Raw genomic sequence first — 26,655 nt, 5'->3', positions numbered from 1 at the left:
TATATAGGTTTTTAATACGGTTTGACGGCCGACTGGCGCAGTGGGCAGCGACCCTGCTTTCTGAGTCCAAGGCCGTGGGTTCGATTCCCACAACTGGACAATATTTGTCTGATGTTTTTTAGTATCTGGGTGTTTATCTGTATATTTTAAGTATTTACGAGTATGTATAAAATTCATAAAAATATTCATCAGTTATCTCAGTACCCATAACACAAGCTACGCTAACTTTGGGGCTAGATGGCGATGTGTATATTTATTATTAATAATCCAGAGAAATAACTATGCAAATGTGCAGTGGTGTGCACAGGGTGTGCACAAATCGTTACTACCGTACGATTTTTATTATAGCGAAACTAGGGTAGGCAATGCTTTTGTGCATATATGCGGTTGTATACGTACCATTTCTGAAACGTGTCCGTATTTGAGATGCATGACTATGCTCGGCTTGTTGTACGTGAGCAGGCCGCACAGGTCGCATATGTAATGCTGTCTGTACATGTGTTTGCGAGTTATGTGCGAGCGGACGTAGTTCTTATTGTAGAAACTGAAATAATAAATAAAATAAAATAATAAATAAATAAATATACTACGACAATACACACATCGCCATCTAGTCCCAAAGTAAGCGTAGCTTGTGTTATGGGTACTAAGATGACTGATGAATAATTTTTATGAATAATATACATAAATACTTATAATATATAGATAAACAACCGGACACTGAAAAACATTCATGTTCATCACACAAATATTGTCCAGTTGTGGGAATCGAACCCACGGCCTTGGACTCAGAAAGCAGGGTCGCTGCCCTCTGCGCCAATCGGCCGTCGTTAACAAACGTTGTTACTAAATTCGTGGGTTACAAACGCGTCCTGGTCTAAGAAGAAGCCCACAATAAACTTAGCCGGTTGGTTTTTTTTGAAGTAAAACTTCTTTAGAATCGTTGTTATCTCAAACCGGGTGCAACGGAAAAAACGACAGGTAAGAGACACAAATACAAAAATGTGTAGGGTTCAGCCGGCGAGAGAATGAGACAGAACACATGTGTTTAATGCATGTGTTTGCGCCTGCGTATTAGAAAGTTTTAGTATAAGTGTGTTGATTGTTGGTGATTTTTATTTGTGTCAATATTTTCATCTCCTTGACAAATTAATTTTAAAATTCTATATACGGAGTTATATTGTATTGCTATGTGTTATACTAATTATTGAAGGGAAATTAGAACCGTTGTGATTTTAAACTCGATGTAACGCAATGCTTCACGATCAAGAAAGAGACCGATTTATAAACGACACATGTGTGGGAGGGAATGAGATAGAATACATTACACATTTTGTTTCGTATTTAAGTTACTAAGGAAACCGAATAATATCTAGATAAAGAAACAGAGTGAGATAGAAAACATTTTTAGTTTAATTATAGTTACCATGGAAACTAAATAATAAACATTACATTTATCCTAATAGTTCTGATACTCTACATCCACCTCAATCTCTCGTAGGCTACTTTTCAGAAGTTACACTTCGGCCGTGTGTGTGAATAAATTGCACAGGAATTTTTTTTGTTATCACCATCTCACATTGACATTTAAAACTATTAAAGAAGCAACCTGGTTAGAGCAATAACTCACACCCAAGCATTTATATCGTTGACGTAGTCCTTAATACTATAATAGGACTTTTCTTCAAGCTTACTTTTAATACAAACTTTGAACTTTTAAAAAGTACATTCAGCATCACAAATTTTGTGTTGTGGGAATCGCACCCACGGCCTTGGACTCAGAAGGCAGGGTCGCCGCCCACTGCGCCAATCGGCCGCCTGAAACGTGATGTGATAACACTTTTTTTTTTTTTTAACTCACCCTTTCCCGCAGTGATCGCAGAACACGGACTTTCGCTTCACCTGATGCTGTTTCTTGTGGTCGTACATCCGGTGCAGCCGCGTGAATTTCTTGTCGCACACGTCGCAGACGAAGTGCTTCTCCGGGTAGTGGACTATCGTGTGCTTCTTTAAAGCTTGCTGCAAGTAATGGAATCTGTTGAAATCTCCAAATTTTCCCCCCAAGGTTCAAATTCAAATTCAAATTCAAATTCATTTATTTCAAGTAGGCCTACTTTATAAGCACTTTTGAAACGTCAAGTATGCATGTTTGTGTGACTCTACCACCGGTTCGGAAAGCAGATTCTACCGAGAAGAGCCGGCAAGAAACTCAGTAGTTGCTCTTTTCCAACATCAACATTTACGATCATTTTGCTATCTTGCGGGAGATGAGAGCGAGGCTGGCTGCTTCCATTCTACCTTGTCATTGAGGAATTCATCAAATGTATAGTAACCTCGCTGTACTAGATGCGTTTTTACACATTTTTTAAATGTATGCATTGGTAGGTCAAGAATTTCCTTAGGAATCATGTTGTAAAAGCGTATACTCAACCCCACAAAGGAGTTCTGCACCTTTCGCAGATATCACTAATTTATGACCGTTTCTGGTAAGTCGATTGTACAACCTTGGAAACTCGGACAGGGATCCTGTCTCTGTTGGTGACCGAAAAACGCAACCTTCCTTTGTATGCCCGCTGTCATTACTTTCCGTTGGCATTTGGCCCTAATTGAGCGTTTGAGCTGAATTCTCACCATGATATTTTAAACATTTTTCGTAATGACCACACCTCAAACGCTTGTAACCGTCTAACAATTTTCCTTCTTTAAAGTCCATGTTTCGCATCCGTATAAAAGAATATACCAGATATAGCACTTGAGAACACGATACCTCGTGGGAAATAGAATTATAGGGTCACACAAAACTTTTGACATTTCGTAAAAAGCTGCTTTAGTTTGCCCAATTTCGCATTCAATTTCTTATGTTATCTTTGTAATATTTAACTTTATGGCCTTCGGTGGTTTATTGTTTTAACAATATTTTTGAAGTAATACTTCTTTTGGCGCGTTAGGGAAAAATGATGAGAGTAATTTTTAGGATGAGCGCGCACACCGTCACGAAAAACCGACACCCTGCAATCAGCTATAAGGTTTGACAGTGTACACTTTCAATTGTCAAAGTGCGGGCGCATTTCGGTGATTCAATTGTACATAAATCTCAAATTTTAATGTTGGTTGTCCGATAATGAGAATGAGATAATAGACCCCCTCCCCTAATGCGTAGTTAATTCCGCAAATTAGCGTAGGGTGGGAACTATGGAGGGAGAGGGGGGGAGTTAATATACCCCCCTCTAATGCGTAGTTCCGCAAAGTTAAAAATACCCCCCTCCCATAATGCGTAGTTCCGCAAATCAGCGTAGTGTGGTAACTATGGAGAGGGGGGGGGGGGGGGCTAGTTAACATACCCCCTCCACTAGTGCGTAGTTCCGCAAATTTGTAGTGTAGGAACTATGGAGGGAGAGGGGGGAGGGGGGGCTTTAGATAATAGACCCCCTCCCCCAATGCGTAGTTAGTTCCGCTAATTAGCGTAGTGCGGATGTATCTGACCCCCTCTCAGGCAAAAGAAAGCACCGACCTTATCCTTGTACCGCTTGGCGCAGCCGTCGAAGCCGCACGCGAAGGGCCGGTAGTCGATGTGCGTTGTGAGATGCGTCCTCATGTTGTACTTGCTGGACAGCACCGCGCCGCAGATCTCGCACTTGCACTCGTACAGCCGCTGGTGCGTTTGTCTCTGGAGCGTGACAAGTAGCATCAGTAAGTGATGGAACTACCCCCAAAAATAATAAGCGTATGATTTAGGCATAATGACTTAAGACATTTTTCATAGGAGTTACGTAGATTTTTTTTTTTAAATTCTTTATTTATTCGGGACTTTACTTAACAATAAGAATGTCAGCCCCATCGTTCCCTTTACAAAAAATTATACTTCCTTTCTCTTATCTTAACTTAAAATCTAATAGCATTCTGGCTATCGTCTGCGTAAGGTACAGGGATCATTTGTGGGATTGAGTATACGCTTTTATAATATGATTCCTAAGGTGATTTTGGACCTGCCAATGCACAAGTTTAAAGAATTTGTTATAACACATTTATTACAGCGAGGTTACTATACAATTGATGATTTTTTTAATGACAAGGTTGCTTTGGAAGCATCCGGCTCCGCTTTCAGCTCTCACAAGATAGAAAAATGAATGTTAAAATGCAAAATGTAAATTGTTGATGTTGGAAAAGAGCAACTGCTGAGTTTCTTGCCGGCTTCTTCTCGGTAGAATCTGCCTTCCGAACCGGTGGTAGAATCACTACAAACAGACAGACTTGACGTTTCAAAAGTGCTTATATTAGGCCTACTTGAAATAAATGAATTTTGAATTTTGACTTTTGAATTGCCAAATCCACGTTGAATTTAGGCGAAAAGTTATAGATATATTTTTTCTATTATTTCCATTTCCATTCCAGTGAATATCCTTGCTTATAGAGTTAATTATGGTCCGGTTTATCTTTAGTCCAAGTCTAGTACTTGCTCGGAGTAACGCCTGCTTCTAGCAGGCGTTACTTTGCGGAAATCCATGATATATTATGAAAATTAAGCTTAGTTTGCTATACTCCGCGAAAAGCAGGAGAATCTGTGTGGTGTAATTTGTAATTTCTTCAATCCTTATACCCTCTACGCATTGTTAAGACTTAACAATTATTCATTGTAAAGTCAACATCTCCTGATGATGCTCCGGTTTCGGAGCGAAACGTGCGTAGAGGGTACATTGCCGAAGATCTGTTTGGTGTGGAGTATAAGGATTGAAGAAATTATAAATTACACCACACAGATTCTCTTGCTTTTCGCGGAGTATAGCAAATTAAGCTTAATTTTGATAATCTAGTACGTGCCATCTTTTCAGACGTTTAGTATTGCACGCCTCATAAGCGAAGCGTTGAGGTGGGTATTACTGTCAGTTTACGCACACCGAGTGATTCTCCAACTTAAAATGTCACACTTTTTATTCTTTATTGCTTTTATAAGTGAATATCAATAGACAAATGTTGAGAAAAACACTATTTTTAACACGTGATATTTTTAAATCTCTTTTTATTATTTAAACTAATTACAAAATTGTTTAAAAAAGTTCTGTCTTGGACGTCAGTGCGGATATTGTGGTCACGAAAACGAGCGAAATACTTCACTTATCGAGTTGTTTTTTTTTTATAGGCTTCAGTATTTTGAGGAATAGAAGTCTTTTCACGGTGTAATTAGATGTAGTTTAATTATTATTTAATAAATTAAATTAGAATGAGATTATGAGGCGTGCACTTTTCCAACTATTTGTGTCTGTAAGCGATCTCTGTGCAGACAAGATATTGGGATGCTTGGAGTCTTTGTTCACTTCCTCTTTGATGGTTGGTATTTCCAAATATTTGTGAATTTCAAAGTCAAAGTCAAAAATATCTTCATTCAAGTAGGCCCATAGGTGGCACTTTTGATGCGTACATGAGAATTACACGGTAGTGAGATGATGGCGATAACCACATTCGTAAACTTAAAACTAAAGCTACCAGGGTTCCAAACGCGTCCTGGTCTTAGAAGAAGCCCACAACAAACTTAGCCGGGTGTTTTTTTTTGTTATTACCATCTCACACTGTCATTTAAAATTATTGGAAGAGCACCTAAGCTTTTTTATCGATTACGTAGTCCTTTATACTATAATAGGAATTTTCTATGACCTTACGTTTAATACAAACTTTGAACTTTTTAAGAGACATCTCCAAGATGTCAATGGGCAGTTTATTGTAGAATTGTATGCAATTTCCTTTAAACGAATTATGAATTTTATGTAACCTAGTATATAGCACTGTAAGTTTATTATGACTTCTAATGTTTAAATGAACCAAGGTGCACAAAAGATTGCTCCAAGGACATGTGATGTTTTGGAACCTCTGGAATAAAAGAGTTTAAATAAATAAAGTAAACAATTGATTGCGCTTACGACATGGTTGTTCAAATGCTTGACCGTTTTGAACAGCTTCCCGCACTCGGGGCACGGCTTTGTCTTCATGTCCAACTCCATGTGAACTTCCGCCACGTGCACCTTCAGCACCCGCTTGGTCTTGTAGCTGCAATTGATACTGGATAGAAGCAGGCGTTACTTCCGAATTCCAGTGGCGTGCACTTTATACGTGCACAATCAATCAATTTTTTATTTTATATCCTGCCAAGATTGGCGTGCAAAAATTATTCGTTAATTATCATATAATTTTTTTACATTAAATAACAAGTCACATTTAAATAATTAATTAAAAGTAAAAATACAAAAAAAAGGAAATTAAAATATCAGATTAAATAACCAAATTATTTTATATAGCTCGTATCGGAGGGTAATTTTTAACATTTTATGCCATGTATCTGCTTTACTAAGGAATTCCACGATATATTATGAAAATTAAGCTTAATTTATAATTCCTTCAATCCTTATACTCCACACCGAACAGATGTTCGGCAATGTACCCTCTACGCACGTTTCGCTCCGATGACGGAGCATCCTCAGCAATGAATAATTGTTAATCCATTATTAATTGTGAAGTCAACAAACATCTATATACCTTCCATGACTTCGATATAACGTTCCTACCAAGACAATGTTAGCACAGACTTCATCTGTCTTGTTCATTCATTAAATTTATTTCTCTTTATATAATTAAGTATGAAAATATAACTTTTATCGCACATCGTCTGAGCCACAGCTGAGTTTCTCGTCGTTTCCTAACTACAAAAATAATTGACGTTTATTTCGTAGCGAGGGTAGTCACTAAAATATAATTGACGTTTTATTTTTGTAGCGAGGGTAGTCACTACAAAAATAATTGCCGACTATTTTTGTAGCGAGGGTAGTCACTACAAAAATAATTGACGTTTATTTTTGTAGCGAGGGTAGTCACTACAAAAATAATTGACGACTATATTTGTAGCGAGGGTAGTCACTAAAATATAATTGACGTTTATGTTTGTAGCGAGGGTAGTCACTAAAATGTAATTGACGTTTATTTTTGTAGCGAGGGTAGTAACTACAAAAATAATTGACGATTATTATTGTAGCGAGGGTAGTCACTACAAAAATTATTGACGTTTATTTTTATAGCTAGGGTAGTTACTAAAATATAATTGACGTTTATGTTTGTAGCGAGGGTAGTCACTAAAATATAATTGACGTTTATTTTTGTAGCGAGGGTAGTCACTACAAAAATAATTGACGACTATATTTGTAGCGAGGGTAGTCACTAAAATCTAATTGACGTTTATTTTTGTAGCGAGGGTAGTCACTACAAAAATAATTGACGTTTATTTTTGTACCGAAGGTAGTAACTACAAAAATAATTGACGATTATTATTGTAGCGAGGGTAGTCACTACAAAAATAATTGACGATTAAAAATTTCAACATACGTTTTGTCGCACGCAGTGCACTGGTAGAGTCTGGTGATGCCCGTGTGTCTCTCGCGATGCTTCCGCAAGGTGGAGCTGTCTCTGCACGCGTACTCGCAGTAGCTGCACTTGAACGGTTTTGCGCCTGCAACGAATGACTGATGAGTGCCTTGTTCGAGGTTACCTACCTATAAATATAAACCAAGATATGTATAATAAAAAAAAATAATATCATCGCCATCTAGCCCCAAAGTAAGCGTAGCTTGTGTTATGGGTACTAAGATAGCTGATATTTTTATGAGTAATATACTCAAATACTTAAAATATACAGATAAACACCCAGACACTGAAAAACATTCATGTTCAGAGTCGTTGCCCATTACGCCAACCAGCCGCCAATGGTATGGAATCGAAACAGCGCCATCTGTTCAACATTAACGTTGACGTTGTCGTTTTATAGTATCGAAATAATTGAGTAAAATGGATCCTATTTGCATTGCATTAAAGCTTAAATTTGCCTACAATTCTTTAGCTCGGCCTTTCCATTGAACGTTTGTGAAACCAAAATCAGAAGTACAGGATTTTGCGACTGCGAAACGAATGACATTAGGTCCAGATGATATGTGAGAATTATGACCAAAATAGTATTTATTTTTGTTTCAATCAGATTGAAACAAAAATAATCGAGATTTGACTCGACCACCCCCCCCCCCCCCCTCTCCCCATCATACGTAATTTATGGACGCCCCCTTACTACATACTAAAGCTGACATCCACTGTGCTTTGAAAAAACTATCCTGCCTGCCAGCTAAAGCCCGGTGAACAATATCGGAGACTCTACTCTCGACCCTACGTTTGAGGGACGCGATATGTATCCTAATAATTGCGAAGAAGCCATAAACTCTGTTCTCCGCACCACCACGGTTCTCCGCTCACTACCAGATTATCCATCTCAACATTATCCTGAAGATATTAAATTCAAAGTCAAAATCATAAATATCTTTATTCAAGTAGGCCCATGAATGGCACTTTTGATGCGTGGCGTATTATATTGCGACTCGTAGAGCATTCAAAGACCTTGCTTGCTTGGGTATAATTAGCCCACAGAGTGCACGTATAGAATTAATGCTGACGCAGATAACGTTAGACGCAGATTCTAGGTAAAAAAAAAAAAAAATTACGACCAATAAAAGTCACTAAAGTAGCTAAAATTGGTTTTTAGTCACGGCAAATTTACTTTATACTATCACTAGTTTAGAGCCCCTGCGATTCTTGTATGAAAATGTTTTTAATTAATTTCTATAAAAGGCCGAGGAATTTTCTGGAACTCAAAAACACTTATAAAATATTAGCAAACCCTGCAGGGCTATTCTGTATTGCAGTTGACCACGACTTTGGTTAGCCACTGTTGATATTTGCCATCGTCCAAACCATTATTACACTTTAACCTAACCGAGTGGTGAGAACCTAACCTAGAATCGGTGGTAGCGCATTGGGCAGAAAGCTCGACCGCCCTTTCGGGGGGGCCGAGTTCGAACCCTAGCACACACCTCTAACTTTTCTAAGTTACGTGAGTATTAAGCAATTAAAATATCACTTGCTTCAACGGTGAAGGAAAGCATCGTGAGGAAACCTGCATGCCTGAGAGTACTACATAATGTTCTCAGAGGTGTGTGGAGCCCACCAATCCGCACTAGGCCAGCGTGGTGGACTACGGCCTTAACCCCTTCTGATTGTAGGAGACCCGTGGGCCGGTAACGGGTTGATATAATGAACCTAACCTAACAGATTTTTTTTTTTGCTGTTCCTAAGTTTAAAAATTCAATGCGTTTAAAAAATGTCTAAAACACATATATCATGGTTCTGTAAGCAGTAATGGCTACGTAAATAATTAATCTTCATAAAAGTGTAATTAACAGAAGTTGAGAAATCGAAACTTTAATAGTTTTTGAGTAAACCACTGCCATAGTGTGTACTGAAAGAAATCAGATACAGCCCTAACATCACATGCAAAATTAAAATCAAGTGACCCCTGTCTTAGGTACGCGTCGCGTAGCGTAGGTACTACGCGCGTGTCGGTCTTTTATCGGGTTGTCACAAGTAAACACTGAGAATGTTTTGAATTAGTTCGTGTGGAAATGTAAATATGCTTTTGATTTAATAATTTTACAGCGTGATTCCTTATGAAATATACCTATATATCCTTCAACGGTATTTCGTAATTCCGTTACACGTTGTGTAGATTTAAAGGATGCTGATAATCTATCTATATATATAAAAGAGAAAGTGTGTGGGTATGTTCCGTATATGCTCCAAAACGGCTGGACCGATATCAATGAAACTTTCAGGGAATCTCCGGATTGACCTGGCGAGTAATCCTGCAAAGTTTGGTGACGATCGGAGCACACATATTTTTGAACTGTCAAACTGTCAAATACAGCTTTTATTTACTATGATGATATTCTATTGTTGGGTGTACATGGGTGTAGATAATGATCTTCACCCGCTCGAGAAGAGAATAGAAGAGAATGAATATGGAGAGAAATAAATATATTATGAGACTTAAATTAAAAATTTAATGATGTAAATTTATTGTTTAAATAAAATAAAGCAAAATCTAGCCCGGTGAAGCGGGCTGGGTACGCTAGTATAAAATAAGAAAAAAAAACCCCTTGCTAACATATTTACAAACAAACTTGATTTGTGAATGTGAATATTATATTATACTTATATACAGTTATACAGACATACTTTTTTGATTGGCTTTACATACACCTACCTATTAGAGATTACTTTTCTAAATTACATTGGTTGGTTCCGAACAAAATTTTGAATTTAAACAATGAAAATTAATTCTAAATTATTTGAATACATTTTTGTGTTTAATATAATAAATGGCAATTTTATTAATGTTGGTAAGCATTATTTAATCATTGCTTGTTATTTTTTTATTTCCTTAATAATAATTGACGGATCCAGCGGATTGTCAAAATAAGATATTTTTTTTTTTTAAAGTAGATACATCCGAATTTTTGATTGATACTAGAAAAAACATTTGTAACAGGTAGCGACTTTATTGTTGTTTAAGCTACATTGCCTCTTACACTCTTTAACAACCAGTGTACGCTGTTGTGGAAAACAGAAATGTACCTAGGACTCTCTGCGCGTAGTATTTCCACTCCGGAATTGAGGGAGCCGTCGTTCGACAAGTGTTTTCTATACATATAGTGCTAAAATTTCAAATAGCTTTTTTTTATTTTTATTTTGTTGGAAAGAGGTCTAAAAAAATGGCGACGTAAAATTAGCGAAATTGAAAAAAAAAAACACCGAAATTTGTTGCTAAAAAAATATTTTTTTTGTTTTAACCGATCGCATAAAATCGGCAATAACGCTAACTTTACATTAAGATAGCGTAGGTATAAAAAAATGGCGAAAAAAATCTTTTTTTTTTTTTTTTTCTAAGCATCTTCCAGCAACAAATTAGCAACAAACTTACCCTTATTTGCTTGATTGATCAGTCGACATTCAGTGATTCCCACGCTATCTTAATGTAAAGTTAGCGTTATTGCCGATTTTATGCGATCGGTTAAAACAAAAAAATTATTTTTTTAGCAACAAATTTCGGTGTTTTTTTTTTTTCAATTTCGCTAATTTTACGTCGCCATTTTTTTAGTTCAGTTGGGAAGTGATGACGCAGTCTAAGATGATAGCGGGCTAATCTGTTAGGTAGTATGGTAGTCATACCCCTAATTGGTATCTTTGCGACACCGCGCCGAAACACTAAATCGCTTAGCGGCAAGTCTTTGCCGGTATGGTAACTAGCCACAGCCAAAGCCTCCCACCAGACCAGACCAGAGAGAATTCAGAAATAACAAATTTCCAAATTGTTCCTGCCGGGAATCGAACCCGGAACCTCCTACTTAAGTTCATAGCGCTCACCGTTGCGCCACGGAGGTCGTCAACTCTTGTGTCACAGTTAATTTATAAAGTGGGTAAACAATTAAACTTTTGATAACTGTAGCTATGGAGGGTAGAGGTAAGGAGGATCATCTGTGTATATGAAAAAGTGTCCTCAAAATGTATTAAATTAGGATGGCGCCACATTTGCATCAAGGTAACTCTTAAAAGAAGCGCCAAATATAAATATTGTTAGAGTAGGCTTGAAAAATAAACAAGGAAGTATGGAGATACAAGGAAGTAAGGTTATATTTACCACAATATTTTGTACAACGTAAGTTGTTGAAATTCTCAATAATTAACTACTTTAGTCGATAATGACATTACATTTTTTAACTCGGCATACTTCAATTCATCTACGATTGCTACATTCATACCATACCCTGTGCATCCACCAGCGCCATTGTGGAGGATTTTTGAACTGTTATTTAGCGCATACAACTGGACACTATTCAACTTTTCTCCCATATAAGATGACTCTCCTTACCTCTACCCTCCATAACTGTAACTTCATATTTGCCAGATATTTATGTTCGTGACATTGAGTTGGAGGGTATTTTGATATAAATACGACTGCATTATCGATGCACCTCAGTCCTACATGGACTCGAACGACGCAAAGATACCTCCCGGTGTCTAAAAAAAAATTAAAAATTCATTTATTTCAAGTAGGCCTAATTAATAGGCACTTTTGAAACGTCAAGTCAGTCTGTTTGTAGTGACTCTACCGCCGGTTCGGAAGGCAGATTCCACTGAGAAGAGCCGGCAAGAAACTCAGCAGATTGCTCTTTTCCAGCATCATGTTAAAATTTAACAATATTTAGAATTTTTCTGTTTAGTGAGAGATGAGATCGGAGTGGCCTGCTTCCAAGCAGCCTTGTCGTTAAGGAATTCATCAATCTAGTCGTTTATCACTTGTTATTAACGTTTATATGATACGCAGTTTCGAAGTCTAGGTCTAACGGAGAAGACCCGAATGTGTGTTAGAATAATTTCACGTTTTGCATGTTCGCCCTTTGTAGAGGCCCGAGTTTTCTGCCAGGATTCCAATGCCAAGCCTTGGGTACCGCTAGGACGAACTTGCCCAGTTGTCTGCGCCAGTGTCCTTAATGCCATAGACAAGTAAGCAAAATTCAAAAATTCAAGTTCATTTATTTCAAGTAGGTAATATAAGGACGTTTGAAACGTTCCTTTCAATATGAAACACCTATTGGTGCGATCGGCAGTAAAATATACCTGTATGCCGTCACGGCGAACGGCGTGACGCTCTGTGCGTAACCATTTATATTTACTGCTTCTGTAATTATATTCTGTAGTAGCCGTGCCCTGTCGCAACGATGAATTGTGAATTTAAGTAGGAGATCGTGTTACACCAAAGAACTAAAACTTCTAAAGCGTGTACATAAGTACACACACCTTCACTAATGGGGAGTGAGCTAGTTTAAAGTTATAAATATTAAGGATTACTTAAACGATAAAAAAGTTTGGGTGTGAATTGCTCTAGCTTCATAGCTAAATAATTTTACTGTGAGATAGTGATAATAAAATAAATTTTGAATTTTGAATTTTTTTATTAATTATTTTTAGATTGATAATGCTAGACTACAAGAAATCAATTAAAGATCAACTTGGTGGTCGAAACAAAATTAATAATGACATTATGGCTAATGATTATAATGATGAGTTAAGAATGAATTTCCATCCGAATTTACGAAGAAAACTGTCAGATCTTGACAAAAACGATAAAGGAAATACAGATGTTAAAAAATTCATACAAGACGTAGATAGAGTTGATAACAATCCAAAAAGTTCGAAAGAAACCAATGTTAAAGTAGATACATCTAAAAATTTAAAACAATATCATAGAAACACTAAAGAGGATATTATTAAAAATGAAAAATATGTCAATAAAAATGAAAAACTAGCTGAATTTGATACGAACACTAAAAACGGAACAGTTGATATAAACGATTTAAAAATACTAGATGGCGTAAAGCATGTTCACGGTATTCTACGAAGAAGTGGTAAAACAGCGTACGGTGACTTTGGGGATAATTTCAACAACGATATCGATGAAGAAAAGGAAAGATGTTGGTTCTTAGAGAAGTTCGACCCTAGATCGCTGATAGGCAAAGTTGTGAGACGCAAGTGTGGTAGGCGATCGAATTTCGATGCAAAATTTGTTGTCGTCATGACAAACGTATTGAATAAATATGTCGATACCGAATTCAGATTCACTGGTGAAATGACTGAGGTATTTTATCATATTAACCATTTCTCCTAACTACTATATATTTAGATATTTCGTTTCTAATACTACGTGTAAATGAAAACCGTAATATTATTTCACATGCTTTAGAGGTACATTACGTACTGTCTCTGAGACTTATCTGTGAAACCCGCTGCCATAATTTTTACTGAAAGGAATCATCGACAGTCCAACATCATGCAAAATTAAAATTAAAAAAAAAACAAAGTCCAAAATTCATTTATTTCAAGTAGGCCTAATATAAGCACTTTTGAAACGTCAAGTCTGTCTGTTTGTAGTGACTCTACCACCGGTTCGGAAGGCAGATCCTACCGAGCAGAAGCCGGCCAGAAACTCAGCAGTTGCTCTTTTCCAACATCAATAATTTACATTTTACATTTTAACATTCATTTTTCTATCTTCTGAGAGAAATCGTGTGACTCTCGTCACTTTATTAGGTTCGCGTGCCGTACGCGACGCGTAGCGTAGGTACCATGCGCGTGTCGGTATTTTATCTCCAATAGGGTTGTCACAAGTAAACACTTAGAATGTTTTCAATTCGTTTGTATGGAAAAATAAATATTCTTTTTTTAATTTAATTTATGTACAGGGTGATTCCTTATGTAATATACTTATGCACCCTTCAACGGTATTTCGTTATTCTGTTACACGTTGTATATCTAATGTATGTGCCTTGCGAATAGAAGCTTTACCCATTAGTCTACCACTGTTTTTTATTTCAATATCTATTAAGTTAGGATTAAAAGGCGATTGGCGCAGTTTGCAGCGACCCTGTGCAGGCCGTAGGTTCAAATTTTTTTTTTCAGTTTGGTGTTTATATGTATATTATAAGTATTTATGTATATTATTCATAAAAATATTCATCAGTCATCTTAGTACCCATAAAACAAGCTTCGCTTACTTTGGGGCTAGATGGCGATGTGTGTATTGTCGTAGTATATTTATTTATTGTTCTTAAAAAATTAAATTAAAACTAACTCTTTGTCAAATATCAACATGATTGGTCGCTAAATTAGGGCGTTAAGGAACGACAAACAAACGAAAACCTGCAACACACTCCCGCGTTTATAATATTAGTAAAGATAAGTAAGGATAATGTGTCCAACATTCCAGATACTTCTGGAAAACATCTTTGGTAAGAACACGGATCTGAGAAACAATATCTTCGACGTGAACAAACTCCTTATATATCTGAGGAAGTCTGTGGACCGTCATAAAATACACTCCCACAAGTATGTGATAACTCTGAAGGCCAGGCAATGTCTCACACTATCCATCCCTGGTTGTTTCTGCAGATCTGGGTACGTTGAGAAAACAGCACGATTTTAGATCTTTTTTTTTTTTTGTGCATGTAAGATGTATTTAGCGAAAGCGCCCTAAATACTCCGTTATTTGTAATGACTATGTTTTTGCGGCGCTTGTGTTGGTATCTCTGGGCCCATGGTGTTCTGTCACGAAACATTTTATTAACATCGTGTCCCAAAACGTCAAACCAACAAACGTTACGTCTGGTGACCCAAGAGCTGGCGCTTATTTAGCCCAACGGCTAAGTCTAGCAATTCAAAGGGGCAATAGCGCCAGCATTTTGGGTACCATGCCCATAAGTGAACAGTTAGACGGCTTATGTTGTAAATATTAATTTTAGTTTGTCTATCATTTATTATTTTTCTTTTTTTTTTTTTTTCAAATTATTAACAATGCTTAAGAATAAATTAAAAAACACTATTAAAAATTTATAAAAAAAAAAAAAAAAACTTCCACCCTCCGCTTGCGGGGCTTTTGAATGCCCAAGCAACCGGTGGTCAGGGCTCCAGAGTGAGAAACCTCCTCACAATACGCGCCGTTTCAAGGACTACTGCCTTCTGTATCCGACCCTTGATCCAACAACCAAGCGAAAGCTTCTTGAGATGTTGGTCGAAGCTTTTCGCGAGAAGACCATTGACTGAAACGACGATCGGAACAACAACGGTCGACTCAACATTCCACATGGCGGTAATCTCGTGAGCAAGGTCCAAGTATTGAGATACTTTTTCCTTTTCAGCTTTCACCAGATTATCGTCATGTGGAATAGTTATGTCAACAATTATTGCACGGCGCACTGATCGATCGACTAGCACTATATCAGGTCTATTAGCTGGAATTTTAATTTTAGTTTGTAATTATTATTTCCCTAGAAAAATATATTTTTCGTTGGTTCATTAATAAATAAATAAAGTTGAAATAAAACAGTTAGAACTCAAGCTAAGAGGGTTCCAAACGCGCCCTGAAGTATCCACAACAAACTTAGCCGGAAGGTGTTTTTTTTGTTATCACCATCTCACATTGTCATTGAAAACTATTTAAAAAGCAACCTGGATTCGCTGTTGGTGTCCAAGCTTACGATTTGTGTCCATTATTTTTTTTTTATTTCTAATAACATATTCGTTGTTGGTATGTAAGCGGTCACCCGAAAATCGATTTTGAAAGCAATGGGCACGGGTCTCCTCGCACAATGAAAGGTTAGAGCCGTAGTCCACCACGCTGGCCCAGTGCGGATTGGTGGACGAAAAAAAAACACTAATAAAAATTATAAAACAATTATTCTCTTTTATATCATGAAAATTAAGCTTAATTTGCTATACTCCGCGAACAGCAGGAGAATCTGTATGGTGTAATTTATAATTACTTCAATCCGTATTACTCCACACCAAACAGATCCTCGGCAATGTACCCTCTACGCAAGTTTCGCTACGAAACCGGAGCATCCTCAGGAGATGTTGACTTTACAATGAATATATTTATAAATTAAATTTATAAATTACACCATACAGATTCTCCTGCTGTTCGCGGAGTATAGCAAATTAAGCTTAATTTTCATAATATATTATGGATTTCCGCAAACTAACGCCTGCTTCTATCCAACATTTATTCTCTTTCAGATACGTAGAAAGTTCCGGACAGTGCGTAAAACCGGAAGATTGCGTCACCGATGAAAAATATTTGCAATATTTATCTAGAATTGTAATACTGTGACTAAAGTAAAGTGACCAGAAATTAAAGTGAGCGCACGCGCCTACAATATATCGACTTAAAATAAACACGGCATAACGTCGGATTATGACATTGGAAAGGTGTTGTCAGTAGCGTCTTACAGTGGCGTGCACTTGGTTATGCATACAGCAGGAAAATTACATAAAACAGCAAAAATCCTTCTCTTATAAGAGTTATACATAAATTTTTGGGTAGGCAGTGCTTTTGTGCGTGGATGAAGTGCACGCCACTGAGCGTCTATACCTTTGGGGTTTTATTAATGAACGCGGCCGGTGGCGTGCATAGAGGGTATGCACAGGGTATGCAGATGATATAAAATGAAGTAAATCTCCAGTACGGTAGGCTTTTTATAGTCAAAGTATTCAAGTAAGCCCATAGGTGGCACTTTCGATGCGTGCATAAGAATTACACGGTAGTGATACGATGGCGATAACCACATTCGTAAACTTAAAACTAAAGCTACGTGGGTTCCAAACGCGTCCCGGTCTAAGAAGAAGCCCACAACAAACTAAGCCGGGTGTTTTTTTTTTTTTTTTGTTATCACCATCTCACAATGTCATTTTAAATTATTGGAAGAGCAACCTGGTTAGAGCAATAATTCACATACAAGATTTTTCATCGATTACGTAGTCCTTTATACTATAATAGGACTTTTCTATAAGCTTGTTTATGATATACATTTTATACGCTTAGGATAGGCATTTTAACTCTTATCATGCCTATACTTAAGTTTTTTGAAGATTTTCTTCATTTCATATCATCTGCATACCCTGTGCATACCCTCTATGCACGCGGAATAAAGGAGCAATAGTTTAGCAGTTTTTACACGCTTTTGTAGGCTGACTAAGCATTGCGCGGTAGCTACGTCAGGCCGCGTAAGCATTGCGCGGTAGCTACGTCAGGCCGCGTAAGCATTGCGCGGTAGCTACGTCAGGCCGCGTAAGCATTGCGCGGTAGCTACGTCAGGCCGCGTACTGGGTAGCCAGTCCCTACCAACCGGCCGTCAAGCGAACAAGCGTTTGTTGAACAAACTGTGGTCAAAAGGTTCGAAGAGTATTATTACCAAATCCCCGTACCACGCTCCCAGTAGCAGGCAGACTCCCAACAGAGGTGAACACACCTACACCTCACACTTTAACATTTAAATGGTTGAACTGTGACAAAACACTGCTCCGACGTTGTGACACATTTTTTTTTTATAAATAAATAAATATACTACGATAATACACACAACGCCATCTAGTCCCAAAGTAAGCGTAGCTTGTGTTATGGGTACTAAGATGACCGATGAATATTTTTTTTTTTGAATAATATACATAAATACTTATAATATACAAATAATGGTCGTAGTATATTTATTTCATTATTTATTTATTATATAAAAACCGAGACACTGAAAAACAGTCATATTAATCACACAAACATTATCCAGTAATGGGAATCGAACCCACGGTTTTTTACTCAGAAAGCAGGGTCGCTGCCCACTGCCCCAATCAGCCGTCCATATAATTACCAATGTTACCATGGCCCACCTGAAGTGTAAAATCATCCCTACTAATATTATAAATGTCAATGTAAGTTTGTTTGTTACGCTTTCACGCAAAAACTACTAAACCGATCCTCATGAAACTTTGTACACATATTCTTGGAAGTGTTAGAAGTAATGTAGGATACTTTTTATCCCGACATTAGGCTCGCTTCCTTTGGGAGAGGGGATAAGTGTTTGACGATTTAACACCATAACTCCGACAAATTATAACCGTATTACAGAATTATTTTTGTACTATAGAGGTTAAAATATGTGTTTCATTTGGCCCGAACTGTGGTTGGAGATAGAGAACAGAACTCCTCAGCGGACAGCAGCAAACCCCTCATTTAAGGCTTAGCTACACTGAATACTTTAATTTTTTTTAGATCTACAACTAAATTTAATGCCACATAAAAAAAACACCAAATCGCGGGCAACAGCTAGTTGTCTATAAACAAAGCAACACTTCGCAGGGTATGCAAGGAGCACGTCCCGCAACATGCCCTGTGTCCACCAACCTGAGACGTAGGTGTTAAGCCACATGCGCCTGTAACTACACCGGCGACCACGCGCTTCACACCGGAACACAGCATTGCAACAATGCCGCTTAGCGGCAGAAATAAGTATGGCGGTACTTACCCGGACGAGCTCCGTCACAAAAAGCTATACTACTGCTACAACATGATTCAAGGAGTGCCAGAATAAACTGGCAAAAATATAAAGATATGGCATTGTGGCTGGCTAAGAAGTACCAGGGTGTAATGAATGGCTAAGAGATATGTGGTATGATCTGAAAACTACCAGATTATAACACAGCATTGCAACAATGCCGCTTAGTGGCAGAAATAAGCATGGCGGTACTTCCCCGGACGAGCTCTGTCACAAAAAGATTTACTACTGCTACAACAGGAATCAAGGAGTGCCAGAATAAACTGGCAAAAATATAAAGATATGGCATTGTGGCTGGCTTAGAAGTACCAGGGTGTAATGAATGGCTAAGAGATATCTGGTATGATCCGAAAGACTACCAGATTATAACACAGCATTGCAACAATGCCGCTTAGCGGCAGAAATATACATGGCGGTACTTCCCCGGACGAGCTCTGTCACAAAAAGCTTTACTACTGCTACAACAGGAATCAAGGAGTGCCAGAATAAACTGGCAAAAATATTAAGATATGGCATTGTGGCTAGCTAAGAAGTACCAGGGTGTAATGAATGGCTAAGAGATATCTGGTATGATCCGAAGGACTACCTGATTATAACACAGCATTGCAACAATGCCGCTTAGCGGCAGAAATATAGATGGCGGTACTTCCCCGGACGAGCTCTGTCACAAAAAGATTTACTACTGCTACAACAGGATTCAAGGAGTGCCAGAATAAACTGGCAAAAATATAAAGATATGGCATTGTGGCTGGCTAAGAAGTACCAGGGTGTAATGAATGGCTAAGAGATATGTGGTATGATCTGAAAACTACCAGATTATCACATCCCCAGACGAGCTCTGTCACAAACAGTTCTACTACTGGTGTTTAGCTATTTTTATTCCAAATCCATGAATCCTAGCATGTGGCAGTGTGTTTTGACTCACCCGTATGTAGATGTCTGTGCGTTGAAAGCGAGTATGTCGAGTTGAATCCCTTATTGCAGACCTCACATTTGAAAGGCTTCGCATCTATAAATAAAGATTTTATTCTCATTAATTTTACTCCTTACTCACTTATCCAAAATAGCATACAATTAAAATTTTAATACCCCTTTACTTATATAAATAATTAAGGATGAGGTGAATTAAAAAAATGATATTTGCCATTTTTTGATGGCGGCCATATTGGATTTGAAATTTGTCATAGTATTCGTTTGACACCAATATTGAGAGATTATGAAAATTAAGCTTAACTTGCTATAGTCCGCGAAAAGCAGGAGAATCTGTATGTCTGTATATCTATATAACAATTAATCATCAGTCAACATCTCTGTCATTGCTTGCATTGATCTGTTTGGTGTGGAGTATAAGGATTGAAGAAACTATAAATAGCTCAGATTCTCCTGCTTTTCGCGGAGTATAGCAAATTAAGCTTAATTTTCATAATGTATCATGGAGTTCCGCAAAGTAAAGCATGTCTGCTTCTATACAATAATATTGAGAGAGTTGTGAAAAAAATATACTATCGGCCAATTTGTGGCCATCTTGGACTGATTTTCACCAAACACATTTCAGTTCGGTTTTCTATAAAAAGCGTGTTTTTTAGTTTTATTTAAACTATTATTTATTTTCTACTTTTTAGTTTGGTTTATTTTAAACTGTTATTTGATCTAATCTACTATCAATTCCGTGATAACTTATTTAAAACAGCCCATTCAAAAGTAACAGCTAACGCCCTCTACCATCTAGTAGCTTAATGTTTTCTGTGGTATTTGTTAGGTACGCGAACGCCCTCTGTTGGAAACGCCATAGGTTTTTTACATTTGGGTCTAGATGGCGCTGTAGTAATTGTAATTAATAGTTCGAAAAAACTAAAAAAATCTTATTTTTTATATTGAAAATTGGAATAATCTTCTCAGATTAGTGTATTGTCATCGATCCTCGGTATGTCTACAAAGTTTGAATCAAATCTGATCGTTCAAAGTGGGTCAAAATCGCGCCCAAAGAAGTCGGTTACAAACATACAAACATACAGGTGAAGCTAATAAAAAGCTAATAAAAATAAACATAGTCAAATTCGGTTCAATTGTTCGACCATTGCCACTGACTCAGACACACACACGTCAAACCCGTCGTTTTACATAGGGGGTTCTTCAAAATTAGAAAAAAAAAGCTACTCCACACACGATGTCACATTTAATCGATTACAGAGTATGATGACCACTTTGAATTCACGACATTTATTATTATTTGGAAGTGTTTGTATTTCTCAGCTCTTGGCTGGTTTCAACTGCATTTACGGGCCTTAACCAAGTAAATGCAGTGGTGTGTTTTTATGTTAAACAAAAACTTTCTTACTATTCTACATGTATTTATAATGGCAGCTTTTTGCAAACCGATGTAGAGAGATTCTTCCAGACCTATTATTTTTAAGCTATGTAGAAGATTATTAGGAATAACCCCTGTAGTAGAGATAACAATAGGTACCACATACACTTCAGCTTGTTTCCAGATTCTTTATTATTATTATTATATAATAGACTAAGCAGCTTTCGCTGATGTGTCTACATTTCTTGTGGTCTTTGTCTTTTTGATGTTTATCCAGTCCATTCTTAAACTGATTCAGTGATTCTGCAGTCACTACATCTTCAGGCAAGGCATTCCACATTTGTATGACTCTATTGCTGATAAAGTGCTCGGAAGGATTAGACAATGCCTGCTGATATTCCAGTTTGAGACCATAGCCCCTTAATCTGGGGTTACTGGGAAAATATTTCCTCAAAATTTGGAATGTTGTAATACTTATTTAATATTTCTAATGTTCCTTGAATTGCGATACATTTTGATGTGTTTATACAAGAAATATTAATTATGGATTACGCATAATAAATAAAATAAATATACTACGACAATACACACATCGCCACCTAGCCCCAAAGTAAGCGTAGCTTGTGTTATGGGTATATTTTTTTATGAATATAATACACATAAATACTTATAATAAACAGATAAACACCCAGACACTGAAAAACATTCATGTTCATCACACAAACATTTTCCAGTTGTGAGAATCGAACCCACGGCCTAGGACTCAGAAAGCAGGGTCGCTGCCCACTGCGCCACTCGGCCGTCAAATAAATAAAAAATAATACATTCTTGCATTATATATAATATTCTCGATTAATAAATAGTTAAATGTATTAGTTCCGACATTATTATACTCACTCGTATGAACATACATATGCTTGTCTAGTTGGCATTTGAAGTGAAACTTCTTGGAGCAGACCCCGCACTCATTGCCCGTGGCTTGCCTGTGCACCCGCGCTATATGCTTGTTTAAATATTTCTTGGTCTTGCACGTGTACGTGCACTTCTTACACGCAAACGGGCGGTCTGTTCTGTGCAGCTGAATGTGCTGTGCGAGTCCTGCTCTCTCGGTGAATACCTGGAATATATCAACATATTCAAATTCAGAATTCATTAATTTCAATTAGGCCTAAATAACCACTTTGGAAAAGTCAAATCAGTCTGTCTGTAGTGACTCTACCACAGGTTTGGAACGCAGGTTCTACCAAGAAGAAGTCAGCAAGAAACTCGGCAGTTGCTTTTTTCCAACATCAACAATTTACTTTTACCATTCATTTACACCTGGGTGTTTATCTGTATATTATAAGTATTTATGTGTAATATATCCATTAAAATATTCAACAGCTATCTCAGTCCCATAACACAAGCTACGCTTACTTTGGGGCTAGATTGCGATGTGTGTATTGTCATGGTATATTAATATTTATATTTATTTATTTATATTTATTTTTCTATCTTGTCTTGTGAGAGATGTAAGCGTAGCCTGTCGCTTCCAAGCAACCTCGTTATTAAGAAACTCATAATTGTAAAGTAAACTTATGGATTGCGATGTGTGTATTGTTGTAGTATATTTATATTTACTTTTCTATCTTGTGAGAGATGAAAGCGGAGCCTGTCGCTTCCAAGCAACCTTGTTATTAAGAAAATCATCAATTGAAAAGTAAACTTATGCATTGGCAGGTCCAAAATTACCTTAAAAATGTTATAAAATCATAGCAGTAGTACTCCCCCAGTTGAGCTCTGTCACAAAAGCTCTGCATCGCTTCTCCTACCACAATGGTTTAGGCCCTAGTCCACCGTGCTGGCCCAGTGCGGATCGTTGAACTTCACACACTTTCGAGAGCATTATGGAGAACCCATGGAAGGTTCCTCACAGTGGTTTCCCTTGTTATTGAAGCAATTCAAATGTTTATTACTGTTGAGTTAAATAAGACTAATTACTAAATATGTGACAATTTACATGTCTTCTTTTATACTTCCAGCTAACACGCATACAAACATTCTCCTATTATACATACACAGCGCACACAAGCATAGCCATCCAAATTAAATAATGTGAAATACTAATAACCAGTCGCAATTAAACCTTGACAAAGTGCATGCATATTTTCTTTTAATCTATCCACAACCTGCAAGCACAAACAAACCTAATTATAAACAACAATTACCTTAGTGCAGATTTTGCATTTGAATTCTCCAAACACCTGCTTTGTCTTTGCCATTTTGCTTTTATTCAGTTTTTCTTATTGACTTAGTATTTAAGGCAGCCATTATTTGTCATGAATTACCTGTAATGCATAAATATATTTACCTATTAGCTATAAGATGTAGTATACTATAAATTGAGCATAGTGAAAACATTTTCTCTACAGGGAAAGAACAAAACGTTTGTCTTCTGCCAAAGGTTTATCCACCTGCCAAGCAAGAGGTGGAAATAAAATATGTGGCATGTATGTGGGAAATATGTGACATGGTGTCAGAGACCTTTATATGCAACATTTGCTCTGAATAGGTGACAACTATTCTACTATAAAATACAATCAAATGTAGTTATAAGTACTATTTTAAAATTTTAATGTTTATATTATGAGGCCCGCACTACACGACCAGAGATTCTGCATCTTCATGAAATATGTTCAGAGCAGTTGAATGGAGCAGTGTGATATATTTCATTAGATCTCATCTTGGGCGTGAATATTTGGGAGTGTAACAGTTCTTATGTGGTAGGCCCTGCAGTACAATTCAAATAAATCACCTTCGCATGCAGCGTAAAATTAATTTCTATTAGTTTCAAATTATTTTGTACTTAAACATGTTTGTATTTTTAAACAAAACACTAATTTTAATTAATTGGTTATATCAAATGAACTGTATTCAGAAACATTTTTAATAACATGGTAGTGTTAAAAATTCGGAAACTCCCAAGGAGTGAAAGACTTCGAACTAAACTTGTTTTTTTTTTTGGGCAACTTGACAGTTTGTACGAAACGCCAAAAAAATAAACGTCAAATTGGGTAGCTATGGTATGGAGGGTAGAGGTAAGGAGAGTCATCTGTGTATATGAAAAAGTGTCGTCAAAATGTATTAAATTAGGATGGCGCCACATTTGCATCAGGGTAACTCTTAAAAGAAGCGCCAAATATAAATATTGTTAGAGTAGGCTTGAAAAATAAACAAGGAAGTAAGGTTATATTTACCACAATATTTTGTACAACGTAAGTTGTTGAAATTCTCAATAATTAACTACTTTAGTCGATAATGACATTAAATTTCTTAACTCGGCATACTTCAATTCATCTACGATTGCTAAATTCATACCATACCCTGTGCATCCACCAGCGCCATTGTGGAGGATTTTTGAACTGTTATTTAGCGCAACAACTGGACACTTTTTCAACTTTTCTCCCATATAAGATGACTCTCCTTACCTCTACCCTCCATAAGCTATGGCCTGAAAATGGAACAATGAATACTAAAGCTAGGGTTTAGCACTTCAGACAAATAACCATTTAAAAAAATAATAAATGAGAGTAATAACTCAATAATCTGACTTATTCTGTCTCCTTATCTTGCTTTTCATGAGGTTTCTGGGTAAGGACCAACGATCTCAGAACTTTTAGAGCGCTTTTGACTTCAGCTGCAAATTACCGCGCAATACGCTGTGATATTCCACTAATACTTTTTGATATCCTTTTTGAAATATGTTATTTTAATTTCTAAAAACCGTGTACAGTCCATTCACTATAAAATAACCAGTCCCCTATATTATACTGGAGAACGCGGGAAATGATTTGAATGGACTGTAAATGGCGTTTTGGTAGAAACAAATTGACAATCTTAAAGTTGATAGTGCGGTTTTCTTCTATATAGTAGACCTTTAGTTCTGGTGTAGAGATACAAGTAGAACAATGAACAAAATGGTTGGCAATAATACAAATTCTGTTGTACTTTTCGAAAATAAATTAGCAGTCAAATGTAGTGCCATCCCTTTCCCTACCCTCTTTGTTGGAAAAAGATACTCTGCCTAAGTGGGCAGGTCTAAATGCACTGCTATTACTTATTTTGAGAATAACCACATAGTATAAAACACCCCTATTTGTATGAGCGAAATTTAAAAATCAAATTGTTCCAAAGATTCCAAATTTTTTCAATGATAAAGTAAATAAAACCCTGTATAGGCAAGAAAAATTATTTATTTATAAATCAAAAAAATTTACATTAACAATATTATACAAATCCATGCTGTGATTACAATTTTACGGTATCTACATACAAGGAAAATCGATTTCAGTATCGCCTATTGTTTCAAACGATTGTACCTTGTTTTCTTTCTTTTTGGTAAGTGATGATGCAGTCTAAGATGTTAGCGGGCTAACCTGTTAGGGAGTATGGTAGTTATACCCCTAAAAGGTTTCTACGCGACATCGCACCGAAACACTAAATCGCTTAGCGGCACGTTTTTGGTTGGTAGGGTAACCACAGCCAAAGCCTCTCACCAGACCAGACCAGAGAAAATTCGGAAATTATAAATTCCCAAATTGTATCTGCCGGTAACCGAACCCAGTACCTCCTGCTTAGATTCACAACGCTCAACGTTGCACCCGGGAGGTCGTCAAAAAACCATTAAACCCCCATAATCACTTTCTGCACGGCATCGTACCGGAACGTCAAGTTCTTTGTCGGTACAGCTAAGCGGCGGTAAGCTAGCTAGCAAGACAGCTTTCGGCCTATTTTTTTATCTCTTAGACTTTTTTTAACTCAGTTTGTGAAATATTGAATATTTAATTTTTTACACAGATACTCTACTTGTTACTACTCTGTAATGTCACACTGGCAAAAGTGCGCGAACTATGGAGGGTAGAGGTAAGGAGAGTCATCTTATATGGGAGAAAAGTTGAAAAAGTGTCCAGTTGTTGCGCTAAATAACAGTTCAAAAATCCTCCACAATGGCGCTGGTGGATGCACAGGGTATGGTATGAATGTAGCAATCGTAGATGAATTGAAGTATGCCGAGTTAAAAAATTTAATGTCATTATCGACTAAAGTAGTTAATTATTGAGAATTTCAACAACTTACGGTGTACAAAATATTGTGGTAAATATAACCTTACTTCCTTGTTTATTTTTCAAGCCTACTCTAACAATATTTATATTTGGCGCTTCTTTTTAGAGTTACCCTGATGCAAATGTGGCGCCATCCTAATTTAATACATTTTGACGACACTTTTTCATATACACAGATGACTCTCCTACCTCTACCCTCCATAGCGCGAACGATGACTCTATGGTGCGGTCACTGACCCGACTACGCGAGGTTGTCGAATCAAAAATTTTTTGATTTCACAGTGTAATGCCACTTTACATAACATTTTTTTGTAAGAAATAAATTAATACTGAGTTTTGAAAAGTCATAGAACAATAGTTGCTACTTTTAATCATAGGAACTACAAGGCAGAGAGCTTCCTGGTATTTTTCATTTAAACCTGTTTAATATTACACTTATTATGTCTAG

General features: G+C 37.0%; 2 protein-coding genes and 1 long non-coding RNA gene across 5 annotated transcripts in view; 2 read left to right on the top strand and 1 right to left on the bottom strand.

Annotated features, from left to right (window-relative positions):
• The window catches only part of LOC120635753 (uncharacterized protein MAL13P1.304-like), a 32,661-nt gene extending 8,609 nt beyond the window's left edge, over positions 1-24,052 (bottom strand). For 2 of the 3 annotated variants that reach the window (XM_039906894.1, XM_039906895.1), the window contains exons 1-9: positions 23,900-24,052; positions 23,313-23,432; positions 22,003-22,222; positions 19,723-19,806; positions 7,366-7,489; positions 5,913-6,039; positions 3,512-3,667; positions 1,862-2,019; positions 400-544 (exon numbers count right to left, since the gene is read on the bottom strand). In XM_039906894.1, coding sequence (XP_039762828.1) covers positions 400-544; positions 1,862-2,019; positions 3,512-3,667; positions 5,913-6,039; positions 7,366-7,489; positions 19,723-19,806; positions 22,003-22,222; positions 23,313-23,366 — 1,068 coding nt within the window. In that variant the 5' untranslated portion in view covers positions 23,367-23,432; positions 23,900-24,052. Of the gene's footprint in view, positions 1-399; positions 545-1,861; positions 2,020-3,511; positions 3,668-5,912; positions 6,040-6,525; positions 6,610-7,365; positions 7,490-19,722; positions 19,807-22,002; positions 22,223-23,312; positions 23,433-23,899 lie in introns of those variants that run through there. The other variant, XM_039906896.1, reaches the window with a different exon arrangement.
• LOC120635755 lies at positions 10,227-13,186 on the top strand. The gene is made up of 3 exons (XR_005659302.1): positions 10,227-10,259; positions 12,324-12,423; positions 12,889-13,186. It is a non-coding gene; the product is annotated as an uncharacterized LOC120635755 (long non-coding RNA).
• LOC120635754 lies at positions 13,189-16,671 on the top strand. Its single transcript, XM_039906897.1, has 3 exons — positions 13,189-13,555; positions 14,684-14,871; positions 16,489-16,671. The coding sequence occupies exons 1-3, from the start codon at positions 13,493-13,495 to the stop codon at positions 16,580-16,582; spliced, it is 345 nt and encodes a 114-aa protein (XP_039762831.1). The 5' UTR covers positions 13,189-13,492; the 3' UTR covers positions 16,583-16,671.
• Positions 24,053-26,655: the final 2,603 nt, after the last annotated feature.

This window comes from Pararge aegeria, chromosome 27 (assembly GCF_905163445.1).
Source record: "Pararge aegeria chromosome 27, ilParAegt1.1, whole genome shotgun sequence".
Lineage (NCBI taxonomy): Eukaryota > Metazoa > Arthropoda > Insecta > Lepidoptera > Nymphalidae > Pararge > Pararge aegeria.
This window is presented reverse-complemented; position numbering and strand designations above follow the sequence as displayed.

Excerpts from the sequence above, each read along its gene's own strand:
- LOC120635754 (XM_039906897.1), top strand. The coding sequence starts at position 13,493 with ATGACAAACGTATTGAATAAATATGTCGATACCGAATTCAGATTCACT. Across the intron at positions 13,556-14,683 it reads TCACTGGTGAAATGACTGAG|ATACTTCTGGAAAACATCTT; the intron begins GTATTTTATCAT and ends CCAACATTCCAG. Across the intron at positions 14,872-16,488 it reads GGTTGTTTCTGCAGATCTGG|ATACGTAGAAAGTTCCGGAC; the intron begins GTACGTTGAGAA and ends ATTCTCTTTCAG.